We start from the raw sequence: 23,163 nt of genomic DNA on the forward strand, positions 1-23,163 counted from the left end.
TTGGACATTGGGTGATGTGGTGTTACATATGGCTGTTCAGGGTGGAGATGGCTTTAGCAAAGAAACTGGCATCCAATTCATTTAAACCGGGAATAGTGGCTGTGAATGCTTATATTTCAGTGCCATTGACGGCGCTAGACGTCCATTCCATTTTGTGAACAAACGTTCATTCGCCTCTCAGTCAAAATTGATTGGACGTCTAGCGCTGTCACGGTCAGCCAATGAGTTCAATGAGTGCCCTGTGAGCATAAAAAAAAAGTTTATATCATTTTTAACATGAATATTTAATGTATATATGTTTTTTATTTATATTTAATTTTTGAGTACTGTTCAGTATTTTTGTATTATATTCTTTTATATTCTACTTTTTTAAATATATACTGTATTTATATATTTATTCTTAATCTTTTAATCTCTTTTCAAATTTTTGTATTCATACTCATTTTCATTTTCTCTTTTGTTTATTTATTCATTTATTTTTAATTTGGGCAGGTTTGGTCCCCCAAACAAAGCTTGTCTCTCCAACAATGTTTTCATTTTGTTTCCTGAAATGATCAGTTTTTCAAATAGGTGTAAATGACAAATAGTCTATATCGGTCTGTTGTAGTGAAGCAGCTGAGCAAAAAGGTGAAGCTCTTGATTTAACCAGGCGATTTACGTTCCTACCATCACTCTATAGTCACGAGCTGTGGGTCATGACCGAAAGAACAAGATCCCGGATACAAGCGGCCGAACTAAGTTTCTTACGCAAGGTGTCCGGGCTCTCCCTTAGAGATAGGGTGAGAAGCTCGGTCATCCGGGAGGGACTCGGGGTCGAGCCGCTACTCCTCCGCATTGAGTGGAGCCAGCTGAGGTGGCTCGTGCATCTGGTCTGGATGCCCCTGGACGCCTCCCTGGAGAGGTGTTCTGGGTATGTCCCACCAGCGGGAGGCCCTGGGGATGACCCAGGACACGCTAGAGATCGGCTGGCTTGGTAACGCCTTGGGATGATCCTGCCAGGGGAGCCGGTTGAAGTAGCTGGGGAGTGGGAAGTCTGGGCTTCCCTGCTACAGCTGAGAACATAAGACGTGGTACATATTGGATGGATGGATGGATGGATGGATGGATGGATGGATGGATGGATGGATGGATGGATGACTAATAGTCACATCCTCGGTGGTGAGTCATATATACGGTTTCATCATGCCAAAATTCATTGCAACATCATTTGGAAAATACATAGTGCTGAGTCAGTAGGCACCGACTTTTTTTTCAGGAATTGGGAAACCGCTTCAGCAAAACCCTTGATCTATCTTTATCTTTTTTTTTTTTATCCCGCGTGACCACATGCTGCTTGTAGCATTTAAAAAAGAAGAACAAGGTTAAATTAGTTTTTTTCTCATTCAACCGTGCTGTGATTTTTCTAAATCCAATTCCTTCATGATATACTCCATATCATTAAATCTTTTAGAGGGAACTGCAGCTTGTTCATTCACTGGACAGGTTAAAATAAATAATGAACAAACTAATTGATTCAAGTTTTTTCAGACACGAACAATTTACAGGAAAGTTAGTTTCTGGGACAGAACGTTCCAGTAGTCTCATGCTGTTTTTAATGCACACAGTTGCTTCCTGTTATGTTCAGTGTCAATTTCGTAGGTTACACCAAATTTCCTCATGCAAGAATCAAGACTCTGACTTTGATCCCTTTTATGTTTCAAGGATCATAGTCATATCCCAGGGTCGTTTCTTCTGTATTCCTCATAGCAGGCATAACTTTCTCCCCCACTTTCTTCGTAAAGAAAATACCACAATAAATGAAAATGTGGTGTGAGATTATATTTTCTAGATAGGAAATTTGATTGAAATGTAACCTCACTTCACTCCTTTTTTTCCCCTCTATCTCTTCTTTGACCCAAGCCACACATGAGTCATGTTTCATGAATTTGATACACCACGGAGAAGGAGTGTTGCTGTCAGCGACACAGTCGGAAAAAGACAACATGTCCGTTTTGGAATGAACAAAATAATGTGGTGGGCAATGATTTCCAGCTGTTGGCCTTTCGAACTGTAGCTGCTTGTGATGTCATTTGTAATTATTCCGCGCATGCGGTCCACTTGTCCTGAAAGCATGGTTTGTCATGTCTGGTTATTGATCAAATACGTGTCACTTTGGACAGAAAATGACAACTGTGGTCTGAACAGCTACACAAAAAGATCAAATGAGACAAAGAGTCAGATTGGGACATTGACAGACACATTAAGGCTCACAACTAAAATTGATCAGATAAGAGGGATTAGCCACCAGCTAGTCATGACAATGTGGATGGGCTTGTTCAGTATGACATCGTATTGTTTCCCCTCTCACCCACATCACGGACTGTTTACCCTGCTAGCACCTGCTAAGAGGTTCTGCAGCATGCAGTGCTAGACCACCAGGTTCAGAAATAGTTGTCCCGTGGCCATTAGGCTGTTAAACTCCAAATTGTTCACATAACATGTCTACCTGGCTTGCACACTGCACATGTCTTTTTCTCTGCACTCCTGTACAACATTCAGACAGTTTACGTAATATTTACCTATCACTGCATATTGAAATATTGTGTCATGTTGTGAACCTCCTCCTGGCTTGCTCGTTGTGCACATTACTATTGCACTGTTGCACAGTACTCCAATCCCCATATTTTTAATTCACATTTTATTACTTTATTCACATTCTTATCCATCCGTCCGTCCGTCCGTCCGTCCGTCCATCCATCCATCCATCCATCCATCCATCCGCAGTACTCCAATCCCCATATTTTTAAATTCACATTTCATGACTCTGTCTGTCTGTCTGTCTGTCTGTCTGTCTGTCTGTCTGTCTCTGTCTGTCTGTCTGTCTGTCTGTCTGTCTAATTTACCGCGGCCGGCCGTAACCATTGTGTACTCTACTTCCGTTTTTATTCATTTTATTTGTATTATTCCAATTTTGATTAACATTGTATGAATTCATGAATTTAGTAATAATAAAAATACAGCAGTGATTAATAGTGTCTCAATAAAGTATAATAAAAATAATTGATTACACTTAAAAAAAAAATAGGACCAAAAATTTAATTTATTAATAATAAAGATACAGCAGAGAGTAATAGTATCTCAAAAAACTATTATAATAATAATTGATAACACTTAAAAATAGGACCAACAATTGTCACTTGCCATATAAAGGGCTAAATTCCTTACGTGTCAGTTTTTTTTAATTTCCGAAAATTGTTAGCTGGTCAAAATCGTCAAGAAATTCGTCGTCAAAAGAAAACAAAAATATGAACTACTATGATAATGGCGTCAAATCGGTGCTGTGCCCTTGGTCCCACCCTTTAAGAGGAGGGTCAATGATGTCATGCTGCACGCTTCCTCTGGATGACGCTAAAGTAGAAGAACAAAAGTCGCCGTAGTCAGTCACGTCTCGGTAGCGGGCAGTGAAGGTTACCTGCTTCAACAGTGCTTGAACGGCAACCTTTCCACTGTCTTCTTTTTTCTTCACCAAGACAAAAAGAACAACGTAATAGCCACGTTTAACTGTGCAACCCAAATCGATTTATCTCGCAAGCTAACGTCTTTGTTTTGCTAACAACGCGCGTCATTGACACGTCTTTTCGCCAACAAAGCCTCTGAATTAAGGTAAGAATTCTTATAATTCGTTTACTTGAATGTGCTGGGGTTTTAATTCCAGTCATCGCCGATCTTCGCCCTCGAGCAGACGATTGTTTGTGTCTTACGTGTGGCCTTGGCGCAGTCAGTCAGCATCTGCGCAGACTCGGCCTTGCGGCGAGCTTGTTGATTTCACAAACAATGGCGTCCACCGCGTGTCGACGGCGATTTTGTTGTTTTTTTATTGACTTCAAAAAACGAACATATTTTTTTTTTTAAGAAAAAGATTGCGTAATGTCACTAGAGGCTGCTTTGGTTTTGGGATGTTATTGTTTTAGACGTCTGATTAACCCATGCACTGCCTCTGACGGCGATGGACGTCCAACCCAATTTGATTTCGATCGCTGCCAGACCTCTCAATTAAAACTGATTGGACGTCCATCGCTGCCAATGGGAGCCAATGTGTTATTAACATTTAGCGTGCTGTTATGTAATTGACACTTTCTGCGATATATCATTAATCACGATACGAAATGCTGGTTGCCACGTCATCATAATCAATGTGGGTGGGGACAATATTTCACAAACATTGATGATTACAATAATGCCTTTGCAGAACAATGACTTCCCAGGTGAGACAGAACTTCCATCAGGACTGCGAGGCTGCAATCAACAGGCAGATTAACCTAGAGCTGTATGCCTCCTACGTCTATCTGTCCATGGTGAGTTTTATGTCTATGCAAATAAGTCTAGTATCCTTTGGGACTCTTTTGGAAGACTTACAAATAATGCTGGATCTGGTGAAGAAAAGTTGGGATGATGAAGATACTTCATAAATTGAAATGCAGTGGAAGCAATGCCAGAAAAAGAAGCAACATTTTTCATTGCATATTTGGTTTCAATTTAACAATAGTTACAGAAAAGAAAATATCTTTTATTGCCGCATTTTTCGGACTTTTTTCGAAGTTTTTTTTTTTTTTTCCATAGTTTGGCTGGGGGTGCGACTTATACTCCGGATCGACCTACGTGCGAAATTATTAACACATTATTATATCATTTCACATGTTATTTTGGTGTTTTGGAGTGACACTGATGATTTGGTAAACTTGTTAGCATGTTCTTAATGCTTGTAGTTATCCGAATAACTCTTAATAGCTATGTTACGGTAATATACAGCATTCCGGCCACGTTCGCATTTTGTTGTTCATGCATCGTGTAACGTTATCGTACTGTACACTTATTCAGCATGTTGTACTCTATTGTATTTTTATTTTAAATTGCCTTTCAAGATGACATATCTGTTCTATGTGTTGGATTTTATTAAGTAAATTTCCCCCCAAAATGCGACTTATACTCCGGTGCGACTTACATATATATATATATTTTTTTTCCTCTTCGTTGGGCATTTTATGGCTGGTGCAACTTATACTCGGGTGCAACTTAGTCTGAAAAATATTGTAATTGTTCTAACACACAGCCAGTATCCAGATTTCAAGAGTAATACAGTACATATAAATAATTTGGCAATTAAAAAGGCTGTTTTATTAAAGTTTTGTTTGGTGGGTTTAATACTTGCAACAAAGCATATGCTTGTTTCAGCAAATGGTTTCATAATAAGTTAATAAATAGCTCAGACCTCAACCTTCTTTTTCTATTCACAGGGTTACTACTTTGACCGGGATGACCAGGCTTTACACAATTTTGCCAAGTTCTTCCGTAATCAGTCACACGAGGAACACGAGCATGCAGAGAAGCTCATGAAACTTCAGAACCAGCGGGGAGGGAGGATCTTCCTTCAAGATGTCAGGGTATTGACTCATTCGTATATATATATTTTTTTTTCTGTCTCCGTGGGTTCAACAGTCGTTTATTTCGACGCTTATCACGAGGCCCGAGTTGGGAGGGTAGCACAGGGGGACTGAAGATACTGAGGGTGTGGTGGTGTTAAGAGGTGCTTATCTTTAGTTGACTTGTAAACAAGGTTTAAGTAATGTGTTAAACTGTAAAATTAAGGTTCAGTTACTTAATGGATTTGTCTGGTTCAAGTAATTGGCCTCCTGTTTAATATTACATGCGTCATGGTTTTATTGACACATTTTGTGTTGCAGAAGCCAGAACGGGATGAGTGGGGCAGTGGTGTCGAGGCTCTTGAATGTGCACTGCAGCTTGAAAAAAGTGTCAACCAGTCTCTTCTGGACTTGCACAAACTGTGCTCCGATCACAATGACCCACATGTGAGTAGTAAACATCAACACGGGAACTTAAAACCGTTTAATCAAACATTTTTGGGGAAATTTCTTTCTTTAGGTTTACAAAATGCCAAATACTGTCCCTAAAAATGTGAACATTTCCGAGTTTGTTAGCCGTTCGATGCACAGAAAAAGCATTAATTTTTAATTATAATATTTTAATGTTTCAGCTGTGTGATTTCATCGAGACCCACTACCTAGACGAACAGGTAAAGTCCATCAAGGAGTTGGGAGACTGGGTGACCAACCTACGTCGCATGGGTGCCCCGCAGAATGGCATGGCAGAATACCTGTTTGACAAACATACTCTGGGCAAGGAAAGCAGCTAAATCCCTCCATATTTGTGCATTTATTGCTTGCTTTGTGTTTGAAAATATGGATTGTTATGCTTCAGGCCAGTTTGTTAGTCATTTGGTAACTAAGCATCCCACATAACTTAAACTTCATGAAGTTGTGATCAGTGTGGTGAGCTGTGACAAAGTTTGCTGTATCTTGCAACCCGCCTCCCCACTATGGTCTACTATGATCAAAATATTTAACATTGAGCTGTCAACCACACCAAATAAATCAAACCACATGAAAGATTGTTGTCTTTTGTATGTTGAATGTAAAGATGGAAAATATTTGGTCTGAACAATGCTCCATGTCACCCAGCAAGCAATTGTGCCAGATGTACTGTACGGTAATTTCACTTCCTTTTACTGAAATCTTTAACTCGTGGCTGATTTACATATGCAATTCTTTGTAAAACGGTGAGTTTCTGATCCATTTTAACTAAAAATGGCTTTTATACGTATTGGCATAACTTTTCAGAAGCCATCACTTTTTTTTTTTTTTTGTTGAGATATTTGAAATAACCCTGGAACTCCCAACAGATGTTAATAAATCATGAATACTTATGTATTTTCATGAAATATTTAATGTGTTGACAAAATGATAGACGTGGAAACTTTAATCATTAACCCACAGTGATTCTGAGTACAACTCAAATTTGTAATAGATCAGTGATCAAACTTCGGAAATTCAAAATTACTTGTAGGATCAGTTCAGCTTCTGTGTACCTTTTCCTGGAAACCAATACTCTTGCAGCATGCTGGAACTTCTGAAAAAGTTCCTGGAAACCAACAGTCTTGCATTATGCTGGAACTTTTGAAAAATTTCAACCAGATGACAAAGCATGACAATGCATCTCACAGAACCAAGTGTTTGCCCATTGCATCAGTAAGTGGCCTGACAATAACGAATGGCTATAAGTAGCCTGTGAAGGCCTCGAAATTTAAAATATATAGAGTATGTAAAAATGTGGCTGCACAAGTTTGCACACCCTTACATTTACTATGGGGATGTTTGAATAGAATGGATAAAAGACATCACGTGAGGGCGAGCATATATCTGCATCTGATCAACCTGAAATGAATTTTGTTCAGGTTTTTGTAATATGAAGCCTGAAGGTTACATGTTATCACATAGGTATTTTATTCATTTTCCTCACCTGGATTAAATTCCATATAATAGCTCTATAGCACAATGTTGCCAACACCTTGCTTCACTGTTCTTTAAGTGATAAGGTGTGTTCGAAGCAAATATGCCTTTGGAACTAAAGCCCAAAAACTGGTTTTCAGTGAGACCACAAACTACATCTCCCAAACCTATATATGGAAAATGTATAGTTTACATTCACCTGTCTTCTTGCTGTAATACCGCACAAGGCATTATGGTAGGTTTTTTGTGCACTGTTTATTGATTTACTTTTGTCATCAATGGTGCTGGTGGGTATCTTAGTCACATAACAGCCAAAGTGGCAAATTATTTAATTATTTGATGTGGTTCAAAAATAGAATGTAAAATAACAATGCTCAGCATAAATGGAAACCGTTAGTATAAATGTTTACAATTGTGTTGTAGCAGAGCTGCATCTTCCCTGATGTTTTGTTTACATCATTTAGCCTCAAGTCTAAATATTACAAGAACCTTTAAGGTTTGGAGAGTTGACATCTCCCCTAATCATAATTTTATGCAGTTGTGCTTATTCTCTGATTCATCCCTTAGTAAAGCTCAATATTTACATGTGAAGAAAATAAATGCCAGACACACTTTGATAATTCCATGATAATGCTGCAATAGCTATAAACTTGGACAAGATAATTATGTAAACTAATAGCGATGCATAATTTTATGACAGCCAGCACACACACAATCCTGATTATCAAAGTACTTCTATGAGGTTGTCAACATGTATGCACAACTAGAAGTTAATTCATCAAATAACAATACTTAGTGCTCGACATAACCGCCCAAAAATTTCATGGCCAATGTAGAGGCACTGCTCGGGAAATAAAGGAGCAAAATACAAAATGTTTGATCCGTGTCATGCTTCCTCCAGCTCAACGAGTACACCATCACAGTCTTTTGGGTGAAGAAACATCACTGGTTTCCCATGAGCTCCTATTCGCGGCTCTGCTGAAAGAGTTCTGATGTTCTTCACTTTCAGGTCTTTGATTGCAGCATTGATGTCGTCCACCTGCAAAATATTCAGAGTATATGATTATCTCGAATGGATTAATGTTTCACCTAATATACTAGTATAATACAAAATGTGTGTACTGTGTGTGCGCATGTACAGTGGGAGAACAAGTATTTGATACACTGCAGATTTTGCTGGTTTTCCCAATTGCAAAGCATGTAGAGGTCTGTAATTTGTATCATAAGTTCTCTTCAACTGTGAGGGACGGAATCTAATACAAAAAAACAAAATCACGTATGATTTTTAAATAATAAATTTGCATTTAATTGCATGAAATAAGTGATACATCACAAAAATCGAACTTAATATTTGGTACAGAAACCTTTGTTTGCTATTGCAGATACCAAACGTTTTCTGTAGTCCTTAACATGGGTTTGCACACACTTCAGCAGGGATTTTGGCCCACTCCTCCATGCAGATCTTCTCCAGAGCCTTCAGGTTTCGGGGCTGATGCCGGGCAACACGGACTTTCAGCTCCCTCCATAGATTTTCTATCGGGTTCAGATCTGGTGACTGGCTAGGCCACTCCAGGACCTTAAGATGCTTCTTACGGAGCCACTCTTTAGTTGCCTTGGCTGTGTGCTTTGGGTCGTTGCCATGCTGGAAGACCCAGCCACGACCCATCTTCAGGGCTCTCACTGAAGGAAGGAGGTTGTCAGCCAAGATCTGGCGATACATAGCCCCATCCATCCTCCCCTCAATACGGTGCAGTCGTCCTGTACCCTTGGCAGAGAAGCAGCCCCAAAAAATGATGTTTCCTCCTCCATGTTTCACGGTTGGGATGGTGTTCTTGGGGTTGTACTTATCCTTTTTCCTCCAAACACGACGAGCAGAGTTTTGACCAAAAAGTTCCATTTTGGTCTCATCCGACCACATGACCTTCTCCCATTGCTCCTCTGGATCATCCAGATCAGGGGTGGGCAAACTATTCCACAAAGGGCCGCAGTGGGTGCGGGTTTTTGTTCATACCCATCATGAGGACAGCCTTTCACCAATCTGGTTTCTTACAAGTGCAATCAGTTGATTGCCGTCAGGTGCTTCTTGTTTCCACTGAAACCTCGGTTAAACTGTCTGTGCTGAATCAGTTGGAACAAAGACCAGGACCCACTGCGGCCCTCGAGGACGGGTTCACCCACCCCTGATCCAGATGGTCAGTGGCAAGCTTCAGACGTGTCTGGACATGCACAGGCTTCAGCAGCGGGACCTTGCGTGCGCTGTAGGATTTTAATCCATGACGGCGTAATGTGTTTTCGATGGTTTTTTTCTTCGAGACTGTGGTTCCAGCTCCCTTCAGGTCATTGACCAGGTCCTGCCGTGTAGTTCTGGGCTGATACCTTCCTCATGATCAGTGATGCCCCACGAGGTGAGATCTTGCATGGAGCCCCAGAATGACGCAGATTGACCGTCAACTTGAACTTCTTCCATTTTCTAATAATCGCTCCAACAGTTGTTACCTTCTCACCAACCTGCTTGCTTATTTTCCTGTAGCCCATCCCAGCCTTGTGCAGGTCTATTATTTTATCCCTGATGTCCTTACACAGCTCTTTGGTCTTGGCCATTGTGGAGAGGTTGGAGTTCGTTTGTCTGAGCATGTGAACAGGTGTCTTTTATACAGGTAACAAGTTCAAACAGGTGCAGTTACTTCCGGTAATGAGTGGAGAACAGGAGGGGTTCTTAAAAAAAGAACTAAGAGCCGAAATATTTACTAGTTGGTAATGTATCAAATACTTTTTCATGCAGTTAAATACACATTTATTATTTAAAAACTATACAATGTGATTTTCTGGATTTTTGTATTAGATTCCGTCCCTCACAGTTGAAGAGAACTTATGATGCAAATTACAGACCTCTACATGGCTTGCAAGTGGGAAAACCAGCAAAATCGGCAGTGTATCAAAAAAATACTTGTTCTCCCCACTGTATAGGGCGGAACACACAGACAGGACTGAAAAAGCAGTTTCTGCTCTTGCACCCCTCTTTAAAAAAATGCTGTATTTTAAGCCAACAGAACTGTTGTGTTTGATGGAACAATATATCTATATGCTGCCAGAGTAGATTCATGGCACAATTAAGCCCCTGAACTATTTTTAATTTGTCCGTTTTACCCTGAAAATCCCCGTTTACAGACATCACGCAACCGATTTTGTTTCAACCTAGCTATAAATACAATATTTATTATTCAAAATGTCTGTCATTTTTAGCTTAGGATCATTAATTGGTGTCTAATATTTAGTTAAAAATTTATTTTTTTTTAAACACTCGCATATTTTAAACTTTTAAAAAAATTACGCCACAATGAAAAAAATAGTGGCCGTATATAAATCCAGGCTATCTACCTCAAAACTATCGCTTAATGATATTTTTTTTGTTAATGACAAATAATTGATCAAAAAAAAAAAAAAAAGTTTAAAAGGGTAAATACTTGTATATGAAAAAGAAAATCTTGACCACTCCTTGATGTCTGCGATTTCTGCATCGCGGCCCTTGTTATATTACCATGTTTCACCCATAGAATCCCCCCAAAATCCAGCTGTGGCCATTCACAGCTTTGTCTTGACACTCAGTGATACATGCTACATGGAGTTTTTGGATCAAAAAGAGGCAAGTGCGCGATAATATCTCATTAAAATCATGGCGTCATTAATTATGATCTCTCACGCTCTCACCTCCAGTTAGGGTTTTGCTGTAATTTTCTTTTTTTCTTTAAATGCCCTCCTGTTCAAAAATTTTCTTCCCCCAGAAAATGAGATTTTAAGCTTTCCAATGACGTATCACACATGCATATAGGACAATTTTGAAATTTGGCCACACTGGGGGTCTAAGAGCGGAACTTCAAGTCACCTGAGTGTTTTCCGCCATATATTGTGCAGTAGTGCTGCAACGATTAATCGATTAACTCGAGTATTCGATTAGAGAAAAAAGATTCGAATTAAATTTTGTATTTGTTTAAGTGGCGTTTTAATGGTTTATTTTGAAAGTTTTTGCATTTAGTTTTATTGATTTGGGTGGATACACTGCCTTGTAGTCTGCCTCATTTCACATGAGTGAATCCAGGTGCTCCCTGTTAAGATCAACATAAGCTGCGTTTTTGTTTGAACTAATGTTTATTTTTATTGCATTCGTTATTTAGTTTATAGGTATTTTTAGCCTAATTTTGTGGAAATATAAGTGAACCATTTGTTGAGAGCATTGTAAAAAAAAGTTGGCATTTTATAGCATTTAAACTAGCGGACTTTTGCTATGTAAGTTAGCCAATTGTTCTTTTGTTGTACCTAGATCCTAATTTATTTTTTTTTATACCGTTTGAGGCTCAGCTCAGGTAATTTAATTTTTCATGTTCCTTATCAGATTACTCGATTATTCGTACTAATGGTTCATCAATTAATCGACTACTAAAATAATCGATAGCTGCAGCCCTATTGTTTAGTGATTAAAATATGGAGAAGGATGTTAAGCACCAAAGTTGATTTTTAGTAAAGTTTTATGTCTTCACAAAAAAGTCCAACTTGACATACATTTTTGATGTGCAAAAACGGAAAAAGGCTTCTTGTCTATTGGTATTGAAGACAACTCAACCAAGTGTATACTTTAGAGCAGTAGTGCTCATTGTTTTTCGCTCCAAGATCTACTTTTCAAGGAGACAATCACCCGCAATCTACCTTAACAGCGGGGTGGGGTAGTGCTGCATAACCTTAAATGTTGCTCACACAACATAATTAACTATGTACATTTTTTGGGGGGGTGCCATGAGCTACCCACACCAGCGTTGCGATCGACTGGTTGATCACGATCGACGTAATGGGCACCTCTGCTGTAGAAGATTGACTTTAAGTCACTTTTCTTGAGAGTAAAGACTTTGGCAGTGATAAAGATAATGCTAAAGAGTTAAGGATACTATTTGGCTTTCAAGTAATGAACCTAAATGCACCAATACCTTTGCAGGGAGAGTAAATACGGCCTTCTGAAAACCTTTGAATTCACATATCTCATAATTGTTAGATCATGTGGTAACATGAGTCGTATGATCCATAAGTTGACAAATAAATTGCGTATTATTAGGTTCTTCCTGAAATTTCATCCGTTCGTAATACCTACCTCATTATGGATAATGATTTCAATGAACATTTAAAAGAAATCTCACTCTGGTAATAAATACAACACTGCCCCCAGGTGATCACATGCTCACCTCAATACAAATGTGGTGCATTCCGCCGGCCTTATTCTTCTGCAAGAATCCAGAAATTGGGCTCTTCTCCCCAAGAGGATGCAGAAGCTCAAGCTTTGTGTTCCCCAGCTCTACAAACACTGCGTAGACGCCATGCTCCGGTAAAGGCACTTTTTCACTCACTCTGGCACCAAGGACGTCTCGATATAGGGCCGTGGCCTTGTCCATGTCTGGGACAGCAATGGCAATATGGTTCAGCTTGCCAAGATTCCACAGTGATCCAGGGATACCCTGATAAAGGGATGCTGTGGTCGAATGTGCTCTCAGGAGCATGGGATGAGAATATCTTGAAAGACAGGAAACTTAAAGAACATCAGAACAAGAGTACATAGTCAGCAAGAATATTAACATGTCAGCTCAATTTTTTAAATGTAAATGGACGTAGATAACATGGACATGGACATAGCACTTTAGCAGCAGCGCAGTACAGCACATTCCACATTGTCCTTATTGTTAGTGTCCTGTGTCTGCAATTTATTTATTTCATATCTTTAACATTGTTTTATTAATCAGGACATGTTATGCAAAATTTCTTTTAAAATAAGCCATGTTGTTAATACTGTAACTAAAAAGGACAATGCCCTTGTGTGACAAGACATTCATTTGGTTTAAGTTTGCATATGCTTCATCTCGTCCGCCTTTGTAGTCTTCTTCGGTTCCTTCGGGCAAATCATATCACATTTTGTAATTGTCAATGAATGTCAATGATACCGATGATGATGATGACAATAAAATTCCATAAAAAAACAGTAAAAAGCACTTTATCTCAGTTTATTGGCTTTTTGCAGGAAAATGATAATTACCAATGTGACACAACTATTCAGGTGACTGAAGTCACAGGTAATTTGAACAAATGATGATGTTTTTTTTCCCCCCATCAATAACTGAAACATCATGTTGTCCCTGGTGAAAAAAATAATTGCCCTGGTCTGGCATGATTAATAAAATCGTGTGATCCACGGGGGGAAAAGAAAAATCAAGATTGCTTTTCAAAAACTATGGAATAGAAGTGAAATATCAAAAATAATACATGTACAAACGTTAATTATTTTTCTTCAAACTAATGCCGTGATGGAAGATGAGTACATGTAGGAGCGCGCATGTTTTACGTCCCACACTAAACAGTTTTCATATGGTTTATTATTTATACAGGCTAAATATGACTAGCGATTATCAAAAATATCACACCCATTATGCCAATTTATATGCGCCTGCAAGATGGTAAACTGAGAAAAAGCTAAAGTACACTGCAAATTTATAACGTTTTGATCAATTATTTTTTCTTAAATCTAGTCAAATAATTTTATCCATCTTGTTTTGAGTGTTAAAGACTAGTTAACAGATTAATACGTCAGATTATTCTATTTACTTTAGGTAAATATTACTATTTGAGCACATTAACCTAGTGCTACAACGATTAATCGATTAACTTGAGTATTCAATTAGAAAAAAATATTTGAATAAAATTTTGTTGCTTCGATTATTCGTTTAATTAAAGTGGCGTTGTAATTGTTTATTTTGAAAGTTTTCATTTTGTTTTATTGATTAAGGTGGACACACTGCCCTCTGGTCTGTCTTATTTCACATGACTGAATCCAACCGCTCCCTGTTAAGGCCAATGTAAGCTAAGTTTTTGTTGGAGCTCATGTTTTTTAGTGCATTCGTAAATTAGTTTATAGATATATTTAGCCGATTTTTGGGTGGTAATATATGTCTGAACAATTTTTTAAGAGCATTGTATAGAAGAAAAAAAAAATGTTAGCATTTTATAGCATTTAAGCAAGCGGACTTTTCCTATGTACGTTAGTCAATCGTTCTTTTGTTGTACATAGATCCCCATTTATTGATTTTTTTATACTGTTTGAGGCTCAGCTCAGGTATCTTAATTTTTCATGGTCCTTATCCGATTACTGAATTTCGAACTAACTAGTCCATCGATTAATCGACTACTAAAATAATCGATAGCTGCAGCCCTACATTAAACCCATACATCTAAAAGTTGGTAATTTTTCCACTTAAATCAAGAAAAACTTGCTTTCAAATAATGTTCTGAACAATATCTATTCTTGAATTAAGAACATTTCTGCCAAACAAGATTTTCTTTAAGATTAAATACTGTATACTAATTTATTGCTTAAAATTCACTTATTTCTAGTATATTTACACTGAAAACAAGGCAAATTCACAAATTTTAAGAAGATGTACTATTTAAGGCAACGAAAAAATAAGAAAAAACGTATTCGTCAACGTCAATTTTCATCAACGTGATTAGGACCCCGCTGAGCTAAGCGTTTATAAACTGTCAGCCCTCTCCTGAAAACCAGGGACAAATCGTATGGCAACTTGTTCGGTTGTAAAATAAAAACACTGGTAAAAAAAAACAAAAAAAAATCATGCAAGAATAACAACAAAACCTACCCGCAACCTTCAGAAAAGTGGACGCCATGTTTGAACGCCACTGACGGAACCAATCCGAAATGAGATGTTTCCCACAGAGCCTATTTATGTGCGACGCACAAATTCTCACATGTGAGTTACGATGGCTAACACAGACAAATGGAGCACTTTGCAAGAGTGTATAAGTAAACTCCACGTCAACACAGAGCATCCAGATAATTTTCTAAGGCAAGTGTTACTTTTACGTCTGGTTGTGACTATTCGCAAATTTATTTCGAATTTGCATATGGTGGCTTGGCAAGCTAATTAGCTGTGAGCTAAAGCTAATGATAAAAAAGATTCATAATGGCTTTTTAAAAAAATTAAATTGAATACAGGAAGTATTAAAGGAGGTGCCTGTTAGTGGTAGTACCGACATGGTGTGCGTTGTCGTGTCAGTGTGTAACACAATCATAAATAAGACGTGATGCATTTAAATTGCGAAAATAATAGTCATAAAATAATAATATTAACTTGCGGGCGGAAGTTGAGCTACATTCTAGTATGCTTACATGTTATATCACAAGTTATTGCTACCAAATTGTCTGTTCCATTATTCAGTGTCCACTTAGTTTCGCACCATCGTAGTTAAATCAGAGTAATGATAAATCAAAATTAGGGCTGTCAAACGATTAAAATTTTTAATCGAGTTAATTACAGCTTAAAAATTAATTAATTGTAATTAATCGCAATTCAAACCATCTATAATATATGCCATATTTTTCTGTAAATTATTGTTGGAATGGAAAGATAAGACACAAGATGGATATGTACATTCAACATACGGTACATAAGTACTGTATTTGTTTATTATAACAATAAATCAACAAGATGGCATTAACATTATTAACATTGTGTTAAAGCGATCCATGGATAGAAAGACTTGTAGTTCTTAAAAGATGAATGTTAGTACAAGTTATAGAAATTTTATATTAAAACCCCTCTTAATGTTTTCGTTTTAATAAAATTTGTAAAAATTTCAATCAAAAAAAAAAACTAGTAGCCCGCCATTGTTGATGTCAATAATTACACAATGCTCATGGATGCTTAAGCCCATAAAATCAGTCGCACCCAAGCGCCAGCAGAGGGTGACAAAACTCCAAAAAACACAAGTAACTAGTTGGCATTCCACTGTGCTGTCTTTTTAATCTGTTTGAGCGGGGCATGTGCGCTAATTGTGTCAAATATTTTAACGTGATCAAATAAAAAAATTAATTACCGCCCGTTAACGCGATAATTTTGACAGCCTTAATTAAAAGAAAACAAATCGTCTGTCACTAATAATATGCAATTGCTATATGTTGGCATTGTTGCAGCCTTCAAGATGCCGTGGCAACAGACTTTATCTCTCTTACCAAATCCCTTTATGACCTCCACAAAGCCCAGGAGCCAGCGCACTATCAAGCCAGCCCGTTGGTTCAGTTAGTGGTGGAAAACTTTGACGAAGAGCAAATCTGGCAGGAGCTGGAGCTGCAGAACTCTGGTGTACTAAAACACTTTAGGAAATCAGTTGATGATGCTTTGTCCGATGAGACGTTGGCAGTACTGCTGGAGGAAGAGGAGATGGATGAAGGAACCTGCGATGAGGAAGGAGAGCTTGATAAAAATATGGAGGAAGAAGCCGAAGAGAGGCCTCAGAGTAGGTTTAAGAAAATGCCTGAGTGTGGAGCAGAAGCTGACACGGATGAAGACTCTAATTTAGATTTTGACGTGGACGCTCTGGAGAAGTGGGAGAAGCAAAAGAGGAAACCCACAGAGAAACATTCCAAAAGGAAGGGCATTCCCTCAGAAGTTGATGACAAGTTCTTCAAGTTATCTGAAATGGAGTCATTTCTTGATGACATGGACAAACAGGAAGGGAAGGAGCAGGAAGATGAAAATGACGTTGATTATTTTCAGGACATTCCCTCTGACGAGGATGACAATATTGACCTGGAGATGTTTTTGAGAAAAAAGCCAAAGGAAAACACTGTATGTAACTGTCACATAAGTGCGCTATCATTATTCATGCATTTATTTATGTTACAAAAATACTGTATTAACAGGGAAAGAGCACCAGAGATCTTAAATACAAGGACTACTTTTATGCTGTGGAAGGGACTGATGCTGATGCAGATGAACAATTGGATAGTGAGGATGAGGAAAAAGATGGAGAGGACGAAGTAGATGATGATGATGATTCTGGCAAGGACATTGACAATGAGTAAGAATGATCGTAGTTAAAAAAAAAATTTTCCCCTCCTGTTTTGGACATTTTAAAATTTGAAGCGTCAAAACAGTTTCTCAAAATGTGTTTATCTGCTATTTTCAAACAACAGGGACACGAGCCATATAACCTCTCAAAAAAAGGTGACCTTTAACCTTTCTGGCGATGAAGACAGTGAAGGGGAGGAATTTGAGGACATCTTTGGAGGAAAGGGCCAAAATTCAAATAAATCTCAATCCAAGTCATCATATGAGAAAAATCAAGAAAAGGTATCCGTAAATTAAATATGTTACCCCAGTTGACCAATTGTGTGCTGCAAAACGCCCTTGTGATTCATCACAGCACGGTAGCTTATCTCAATCTATCCCATTTCTTCACTTGTAGATGTCACAGAAAATTGAGGAGTTTGAGAAAGCCTCCCTTGCCGGAAAGTCATGGCAGCTTTCTGGAGAGGTGACAGCGCAGTCCCGCCCAGAAAACAGCATGCTTGAAGAAGATTTGGACTATGAGCAGGCATCTCGGAAGGGTAAGTACAGCTTGGGCAGATTGGTGTGTAAGTGTAATGGTGAAAATCGCATCAATTAAATGGGGATGTTATAGCAGCATGACCAGTGATATGCTGTTAACCATAACCCGAAATTCAGAAGTTTTGACATTAGGCTTAATCTTAGAGTTAGCAGGGTTTAATTGGTCGGTGGAGTTGATTTCAACAAATTCCAAGCAGTATGTCAGATATTTGTTAGTTTCAGGGCTCCGGAGTGGCTAAGCTAGTGCGAAATTCTGATATTCCTCTTTAAATTCAATCATCGGAAAGTCAATTACATGTGATGATATTTTTCTGTTGTCATTCGTATGTTTAGGCGGCAAAGGGAGAAAAATAGGTAAAAAGTAACTGATAGATTACTTTTAAAGTAACTTAGTTACTTTGATAATGAAGTAATCAGTAAAGTAACTAGATTACTTTTTTGAGGCGTAATCAGTAATTAAATTACTTTTTCAAGTAATCTGTGACAACACTGAGCATGACACATATGCGATAATAAGATAATGAGAGCTAAAATTAAAAAGTAAAAGATTAAAATGGCACATTAAATATAGAGACCTCTTTTAGTTGCCTTCATGTGCATTTTGTCAATATTGAGAAGGGATGTACTACTAATTTTGTTTGTCAACGCATCAGAAAACTGCATTGTACCTTATACAGCAATGTATGCTGCTATTTTTGTTTTTCTTTGACAATTAAAAAAAAACTTCATCTAAAATTCTTTAAAAAGTATTTTTCATTACAATGTGCTAAACAAGAACTCATTTTACTGCTAAATACTGTAATTTCAGTACCTTACTCTGACTGCAGGATTCCATCTTTTCCCACAGCTCCTGCAATCACAGAAGAAACCACACTACAGCTTGAAGACATCATTAGACAAAGAATTAAAGACCAGGTCTTTTTACCCGTCACAAGTTGTGTTTAATGTTTTACTCTTTTTAGGCCTACTGTTTTCCTGCATCTATAACGCTTTACCTTTTCACTTTTATCCCCCCGCCAGGCATTTGATGATGTGGTTCGCAAGGAGAAGCCCAAAGAGGAGGTGTTTGAGTACAAAAAGAGACTAACATTAGATCATGAGAAGAGCAAGCAGAGTCTAGCAGAAATTTATGAGCAGGAATACATCAAGCAGACACAGGTTCAGTTTTTGTCTTAATTTTTTTTTTTTTTTTTTTTTTTTACACATTTTCAAATTCACATTATACGGTTTTTTAATGTATATATTTATTTCTGATACATTCATAATGATTTCAGCAAAAGACAGAGGAGGAAGAAAACCCAGCCCATGTTGAAATACAAAAACTGATGGACGCTCTCTTCTTAAAGCTGGATGCCCTGTCGAACTTCCATTTTACACCTAAACCAGTGAGTTTGTTTTTTGCCACTGGGGCTGAAACTGTCTCTTTTCTTTTCATATTGAATTTCGCTTTCCCTCAACTCCTCCGGTGACTCTTTTTTGCGTGGTCTTTTTCCCCTCTGTGCTTGGCTGGGTGCTTGTGGTTTCAGAAACATGTTGTCTTGTAGTATAACGTTAGGTGGGTACTGAGATACTGACAATCAATCAGCATAAGTAATCAGGTGGCGCCCGTTCACGCTGGAGCAAGCGAGTGACCAAGGTGTGTTTACGCCCAATGGAGAAGAATGGCTGGCTGCATAGATTGTAAGGTTGACTTTTATTAGGATAGTGTAACTTCATCGAAACACAGAACCAATGGGAATTAATGTAAAATGAGATTTTTAAAAAGATTTTTTTAACTGACACATTATTTTTACTGGCCCCACTGGACCAGTGATTGGAGCATTCTGGTGGTCTTGACAGTTTTAAAAGTACGCCCGGGCCATTTATATTGTAGACCGCTGTTGTATGTCGAGCGGGCTTTTCCCACAAGAATATATTATAATTCGATGAATTCGTTCCACAGCCCGAAAACCTACGCTAAATCCTTAATAAATACTGCAGGTATAATTACAAATAGCAGTTACACATAGCAAAACAAATAACTTATAAATACAAATTGTAATAATAATATAATGGTAATAATATTGATAATGTAACGAATTTGGTCCTAATGTGGCGGTTGTGTTTTGCATCCTGTTCCTGGACGCACTGTGTGACTGACGCGAGAATGACAGCGGTGCGGAAGAGTGGGAAGCTTTTATTTTCTCTTTTCATGTTCTGTTGTTGTTGGCGTCGGCTACGGCGGACAGTAGCCATGTTGTGTTGCGCTGCACAAGTTCTTAAATATCTGATTAAAAACCTGACGAAGCTGGCTACTTCCTTGCCTAGGATACAAAAAAAATAATAATGAAAGTATTCCTTGAGATCGTAATGGACATATTCCGGCCATATTGTCGAGCCAGTTCACTAACACGCACACCACGGTCATAGTTTTCTATTATTTCCATCTGAATTTTGATGGCAAACGTCACATTTTTCCTTTTTTTTTCACCACCCGCACTAACCGTTTTAGGACCCAAGTTGATTTCTCTTTCAAGAAAATCTGCCGTGCGTCCGTCTTGCGTGAAAACAATGAAATTGCGATGCTGTCATAAATCGGCCTATTTCGAGCATATCTCGTCGTATGTCGAGACAAATTACAATTTAAAATTTAAGTCGGAGGTCGAAAAGATCGTATGTCGACGTACCACTGTAAGCCTATATTTTTTTTCTCTGTTGAAGTTCATTATATGTTAGATGTCAAAGGACTTTTGTGGCTCCTGGTATTATCTTTTTTGATGGGAGGCAGTTCTTATCTCTGGCATAGCCCCTTGAACCGCTGAAAAAAATTTGAAAGTGTGTGGCTGTTTTCGCTTTATATTAAGCCAGCGGTTAATGCAATTTCCTACATTGCTTCTTGGTCGTGCTGGTACAAGTACCAGCTCAGATATTTTAGAGATTGAAGTAGAAGTCAGTAAAGATGTGCACATGACATTTAGTGTCAATCAGTCACAGTTTGGAAACTCAAGGCGATGTTAAAATTACATTAACTAGAATTGCCTGACAAGTAGGAGATGCGCAAGCCATCAGCATCAAAATGAAAGTCGACAGTCTCACCTTAATTTTCTTTTGTATGCTTTCACTCATTTTTTAATGGGCCTTCTCTCCTCAAAGTTCCTCTTTTTATTTCAGTTGGAATGAGCCCTTTAGATTCTGTAACCCCAACGAAGGCTCCTCTTCCAAGTTGGAATAATTAAAATGTGCGCGGTTAGTGAGTCAATTTCACTCAAGAGATAAAGTTTCGCCTTTTTCTTATTCGTTGGTTCATGTCCAGGGTGATACATTATTTAGGGTTGTTACTACAAAATGTATTTGCTTAAATGTTTTTAAAAAATTGCAGTTACAGCTCTAAAATCTGTTACTTACAGATGTCTGGGTTAAGAAAAAAAAATCCATTGAACAGTAGTTTTATTTTTCAAAACATATTAGCAAATTGGAACATAAGTATAATGTTAAGTTAAAATAAATAAAAAACAAAACAAAAACAAAAAAAACTGAAATACTCTAAATAAAATTAAAATAAACAACATTGTTACCATCAGAACAAAAATAATTGAATTATTTTCCTTAAAAAGCTTGTGTGTATGACTTGTATTATGTTGATACACACACACTCTCTTTCTCAACACAGTTGCCAGCAAGAAAAAAAAGCACCACGTTTTACCACCGCTAGACACACTAAACACACTGGAGTTAACTTTCGTAGCTGGTGAGAAATATTCATGAGTTTACTAACCTTTAATTTTGTATAAATGTGAAATCATTGGAGGTATTGCTTCCTCGGCAGCCACTCTCCGCAAACATGTTTTACATGTCGTTTGCCCCGTTTCCTCTAAGCTACGGCCGTCTGTAACTTTTCTGTTGCTGAAGTATTCCCACACCAGCGATTGTTTTCTTCGATGGGTGAAAAAGTTCAGGAGTTACACCTCCTCCAGCCATCGTGTAGCACAGCTGACTCACTGACACTGAGCAACAACTGGTGGGGGAGGGTTAAGCCTTGCAGCTGCAATCGAGTGATTTCTTCCTGTATTTTTGGGACATTAAAAAAATAGCCAATACCGTAGGGACGGTATGATGGAAAATTTTGCGGTTTTGAAACCGTGTCATTTTCATACCACTGTATAACTTGAAACTGGTAATCGGCACATGTTTAGTGCTGACATAATTTTTACATACAGACCTATAACATAAGTGACAATGTTAAACTCAATCGTCTTTTTTAAAATGTGCTGCTTGACCAGTTGCTCATGTTTGCTTTGTGTCACCAGTCTGTCCCTGAGGTGAAGGTGGTTTCAAACCTGCCGTCCATCACAATGGAAGAGGTAACTCCAGTCACTGCCAGTGATGCTACTCTACTTGCTCCAGAGGAAATTAAGGTTAGGAAGACTTTATATTTTTTAGCATAAATTATGCTACTAGGACAAAATGTCTAAAAGTGGTTTCTTCCTACCAAAGGAGAAAAACAAAGCCGGTGATATTTTGGGGGATTCCGAGAAGACTTCAACAGACAAAAAGCGTGAAAGACGCCTTAAGAAAAAGGTGAAACATTTCAAAATCAAGGAGAAGGAAAAGAAACGGAAACTCAAGGAAGCAAGTGCAGCGGGTGAAAACAAAAGGCCCTCAAAGGCTCAAGTCAAAGAAGACCTGAAGAAACTCACTAAAGGAGGCAAGGCGACTATACTCAAGGTGAGTGGCCTCGTATTTTTGAATCCATCACAAAAGTCAAGAATAAGGTTATTATATGTATTTGTATGGTAGTTTTGATGATAGTAATTCTTCATACAAACACAACTAATATTTTGGCTGTTCTATTCCAGGATGACGGAAAGGACAAAGCTCTGCGCTCTTCTCAAGCCTTCTTTTCTCAGCTGCAGGACCAAGTGAAAAGTCAGATCAAAAGTGCAAAAAGGCAGCCTACAAAAAAGAAACACAAAGACGTTTCTGCCAGCAAACTTAAATTATAATTAGCAACTGATTGTTTATTGCAGTGGGTGATATTGTACAGAGGCCATTTTTATTACAAACTGTTATCTTTGAATCCTTGAAGATGTTTTCGTTTTTCATTAAAAATGAAACATTCAAATGTGTTGAGCGTTTTATGCCGTAATAGAGGCTGCACTCGTGGCTTGTATTTATAGAGACAGAGGTAAACAAATAAAGCCTGATCTAGTTTGAATTTCTCTTTACAATGTACAATAATTGGAAATTGCTTTAGCAACTCTAAGTGGACTGTGAGTTTGCAATCTCACCTGCATATTTATTCCTGCGTTGGATTGGGAAAATTCAGATACATGGTGAAATATTCTCTAGGTCTGGTACTACAAAACGTATTGGCTCAAATGTTTGAAAAAACACAGGTCTCATTG

General features: G+C 38.1%; 3 protein-coding genes across 3 annotated transcripts; 2 read left to right on the forward strand and 1 right to left on the reverse strand.

Moving 5' to 3' along the window:
- Positions 1 to 3,380: 3,380 nt before the first annotated feature.
- Positions 3,381 to 6,443, forward strand: fth1a (ferritin, heavy polypeptide 1a). Its single transcript, XM_057837727.1, has 5 exons — positions 3,381 to 3,642; positions 4,229 to 4,334; positions 5,274 to 5,420; positions 5,721 to 5,846; positions 6,032 to 6,443. The coding sequence occupies exons 2-5, from the start codon at positions 4,233 to 4,235 to the stop codon at positions 6,188 to 6,190; spliced, it is 534 nt and encodes a 177-aa protein (XP_057693710.1). The 5' UTR covers positions 3,381 to 3,642; positions 4,229 to 4,232; the 3' UTR covers positions 6,191 to 6,443.
- A 109-nt stretch (positions 6,444 to 6,552) lies between these two features.
- Positions 6,553 to 15,074, reverse strand: mcee (methylmalonyl CoA epimerase). The gene is made up of 3 exons (XM_057837741.1): positions 15,029 to 15,074; positions 12,572 to 12,912; positions 6,553 to 8,382 (listed from the first exon to the last, which is right to left on the reverse strand). The coding sequence occupies exons 1-3, from the start codon at positions 15,054 to 15,056 to the stop codon at positions 8,230 to 8,232; spliced, it is 522 nt and encodes a 173-aa protein (XP_057693724.1). The 5' UTR covers positions 15,057 to 15,074; the 3' UTR covers positions 6,553 to 8,229.
- mphosph10 (M-phase phosphoprotein 10 (U3 small nucleolar ribonucleoprotein)) lies at positions 13,950 to 22,973 on the forward strand. Its single transcript, XM_057837715.1, has 11 exons — positions 13,950 to 15,235; positions 16,363 to 17,017; positions 17,092 to 17,249; positions 17,365 to 17,521; positions 17,637 to 17,778; positions 18,627 to 18,694; positions 18,800 to 18,937; positions 19,054 to 19,164; positions 22,066 to 22,173; positions 22,253 to 22,483; positions 22,615 to 22,973. The coding sequence occupies exons 1-11, from the start codon at positions 15,150 to 15,152 to the stop codon at positions 22,759 to 22,761; spliced, it is 2,001 nt and encodes a 666-aa protein (XP_057693698.1). The 5' UTR covers positions 13,950 to 15,149; the 3' UTR covers positions 22,762 to 22,973.
- The last annotated feature ends 190 nt before the right edge of the window (positions 22,974 to 23,163 follow it).

This window comes from Corythoichthys intestinalis, chromosome 1, assembly GCF_030265065.1.
Source record: "Corythoichthys intestinalis isolate RoL2023-P3 chromosome 1, ASM3026506v1, whole genome shotgun sequence".
Lineage (NCBI taxonomy): Eukaryota > Metazoa > Chordata > Actinopteri > Syngnathiformes > Syngnathidae > Corythoichthys > Corythoichthys intestinalis.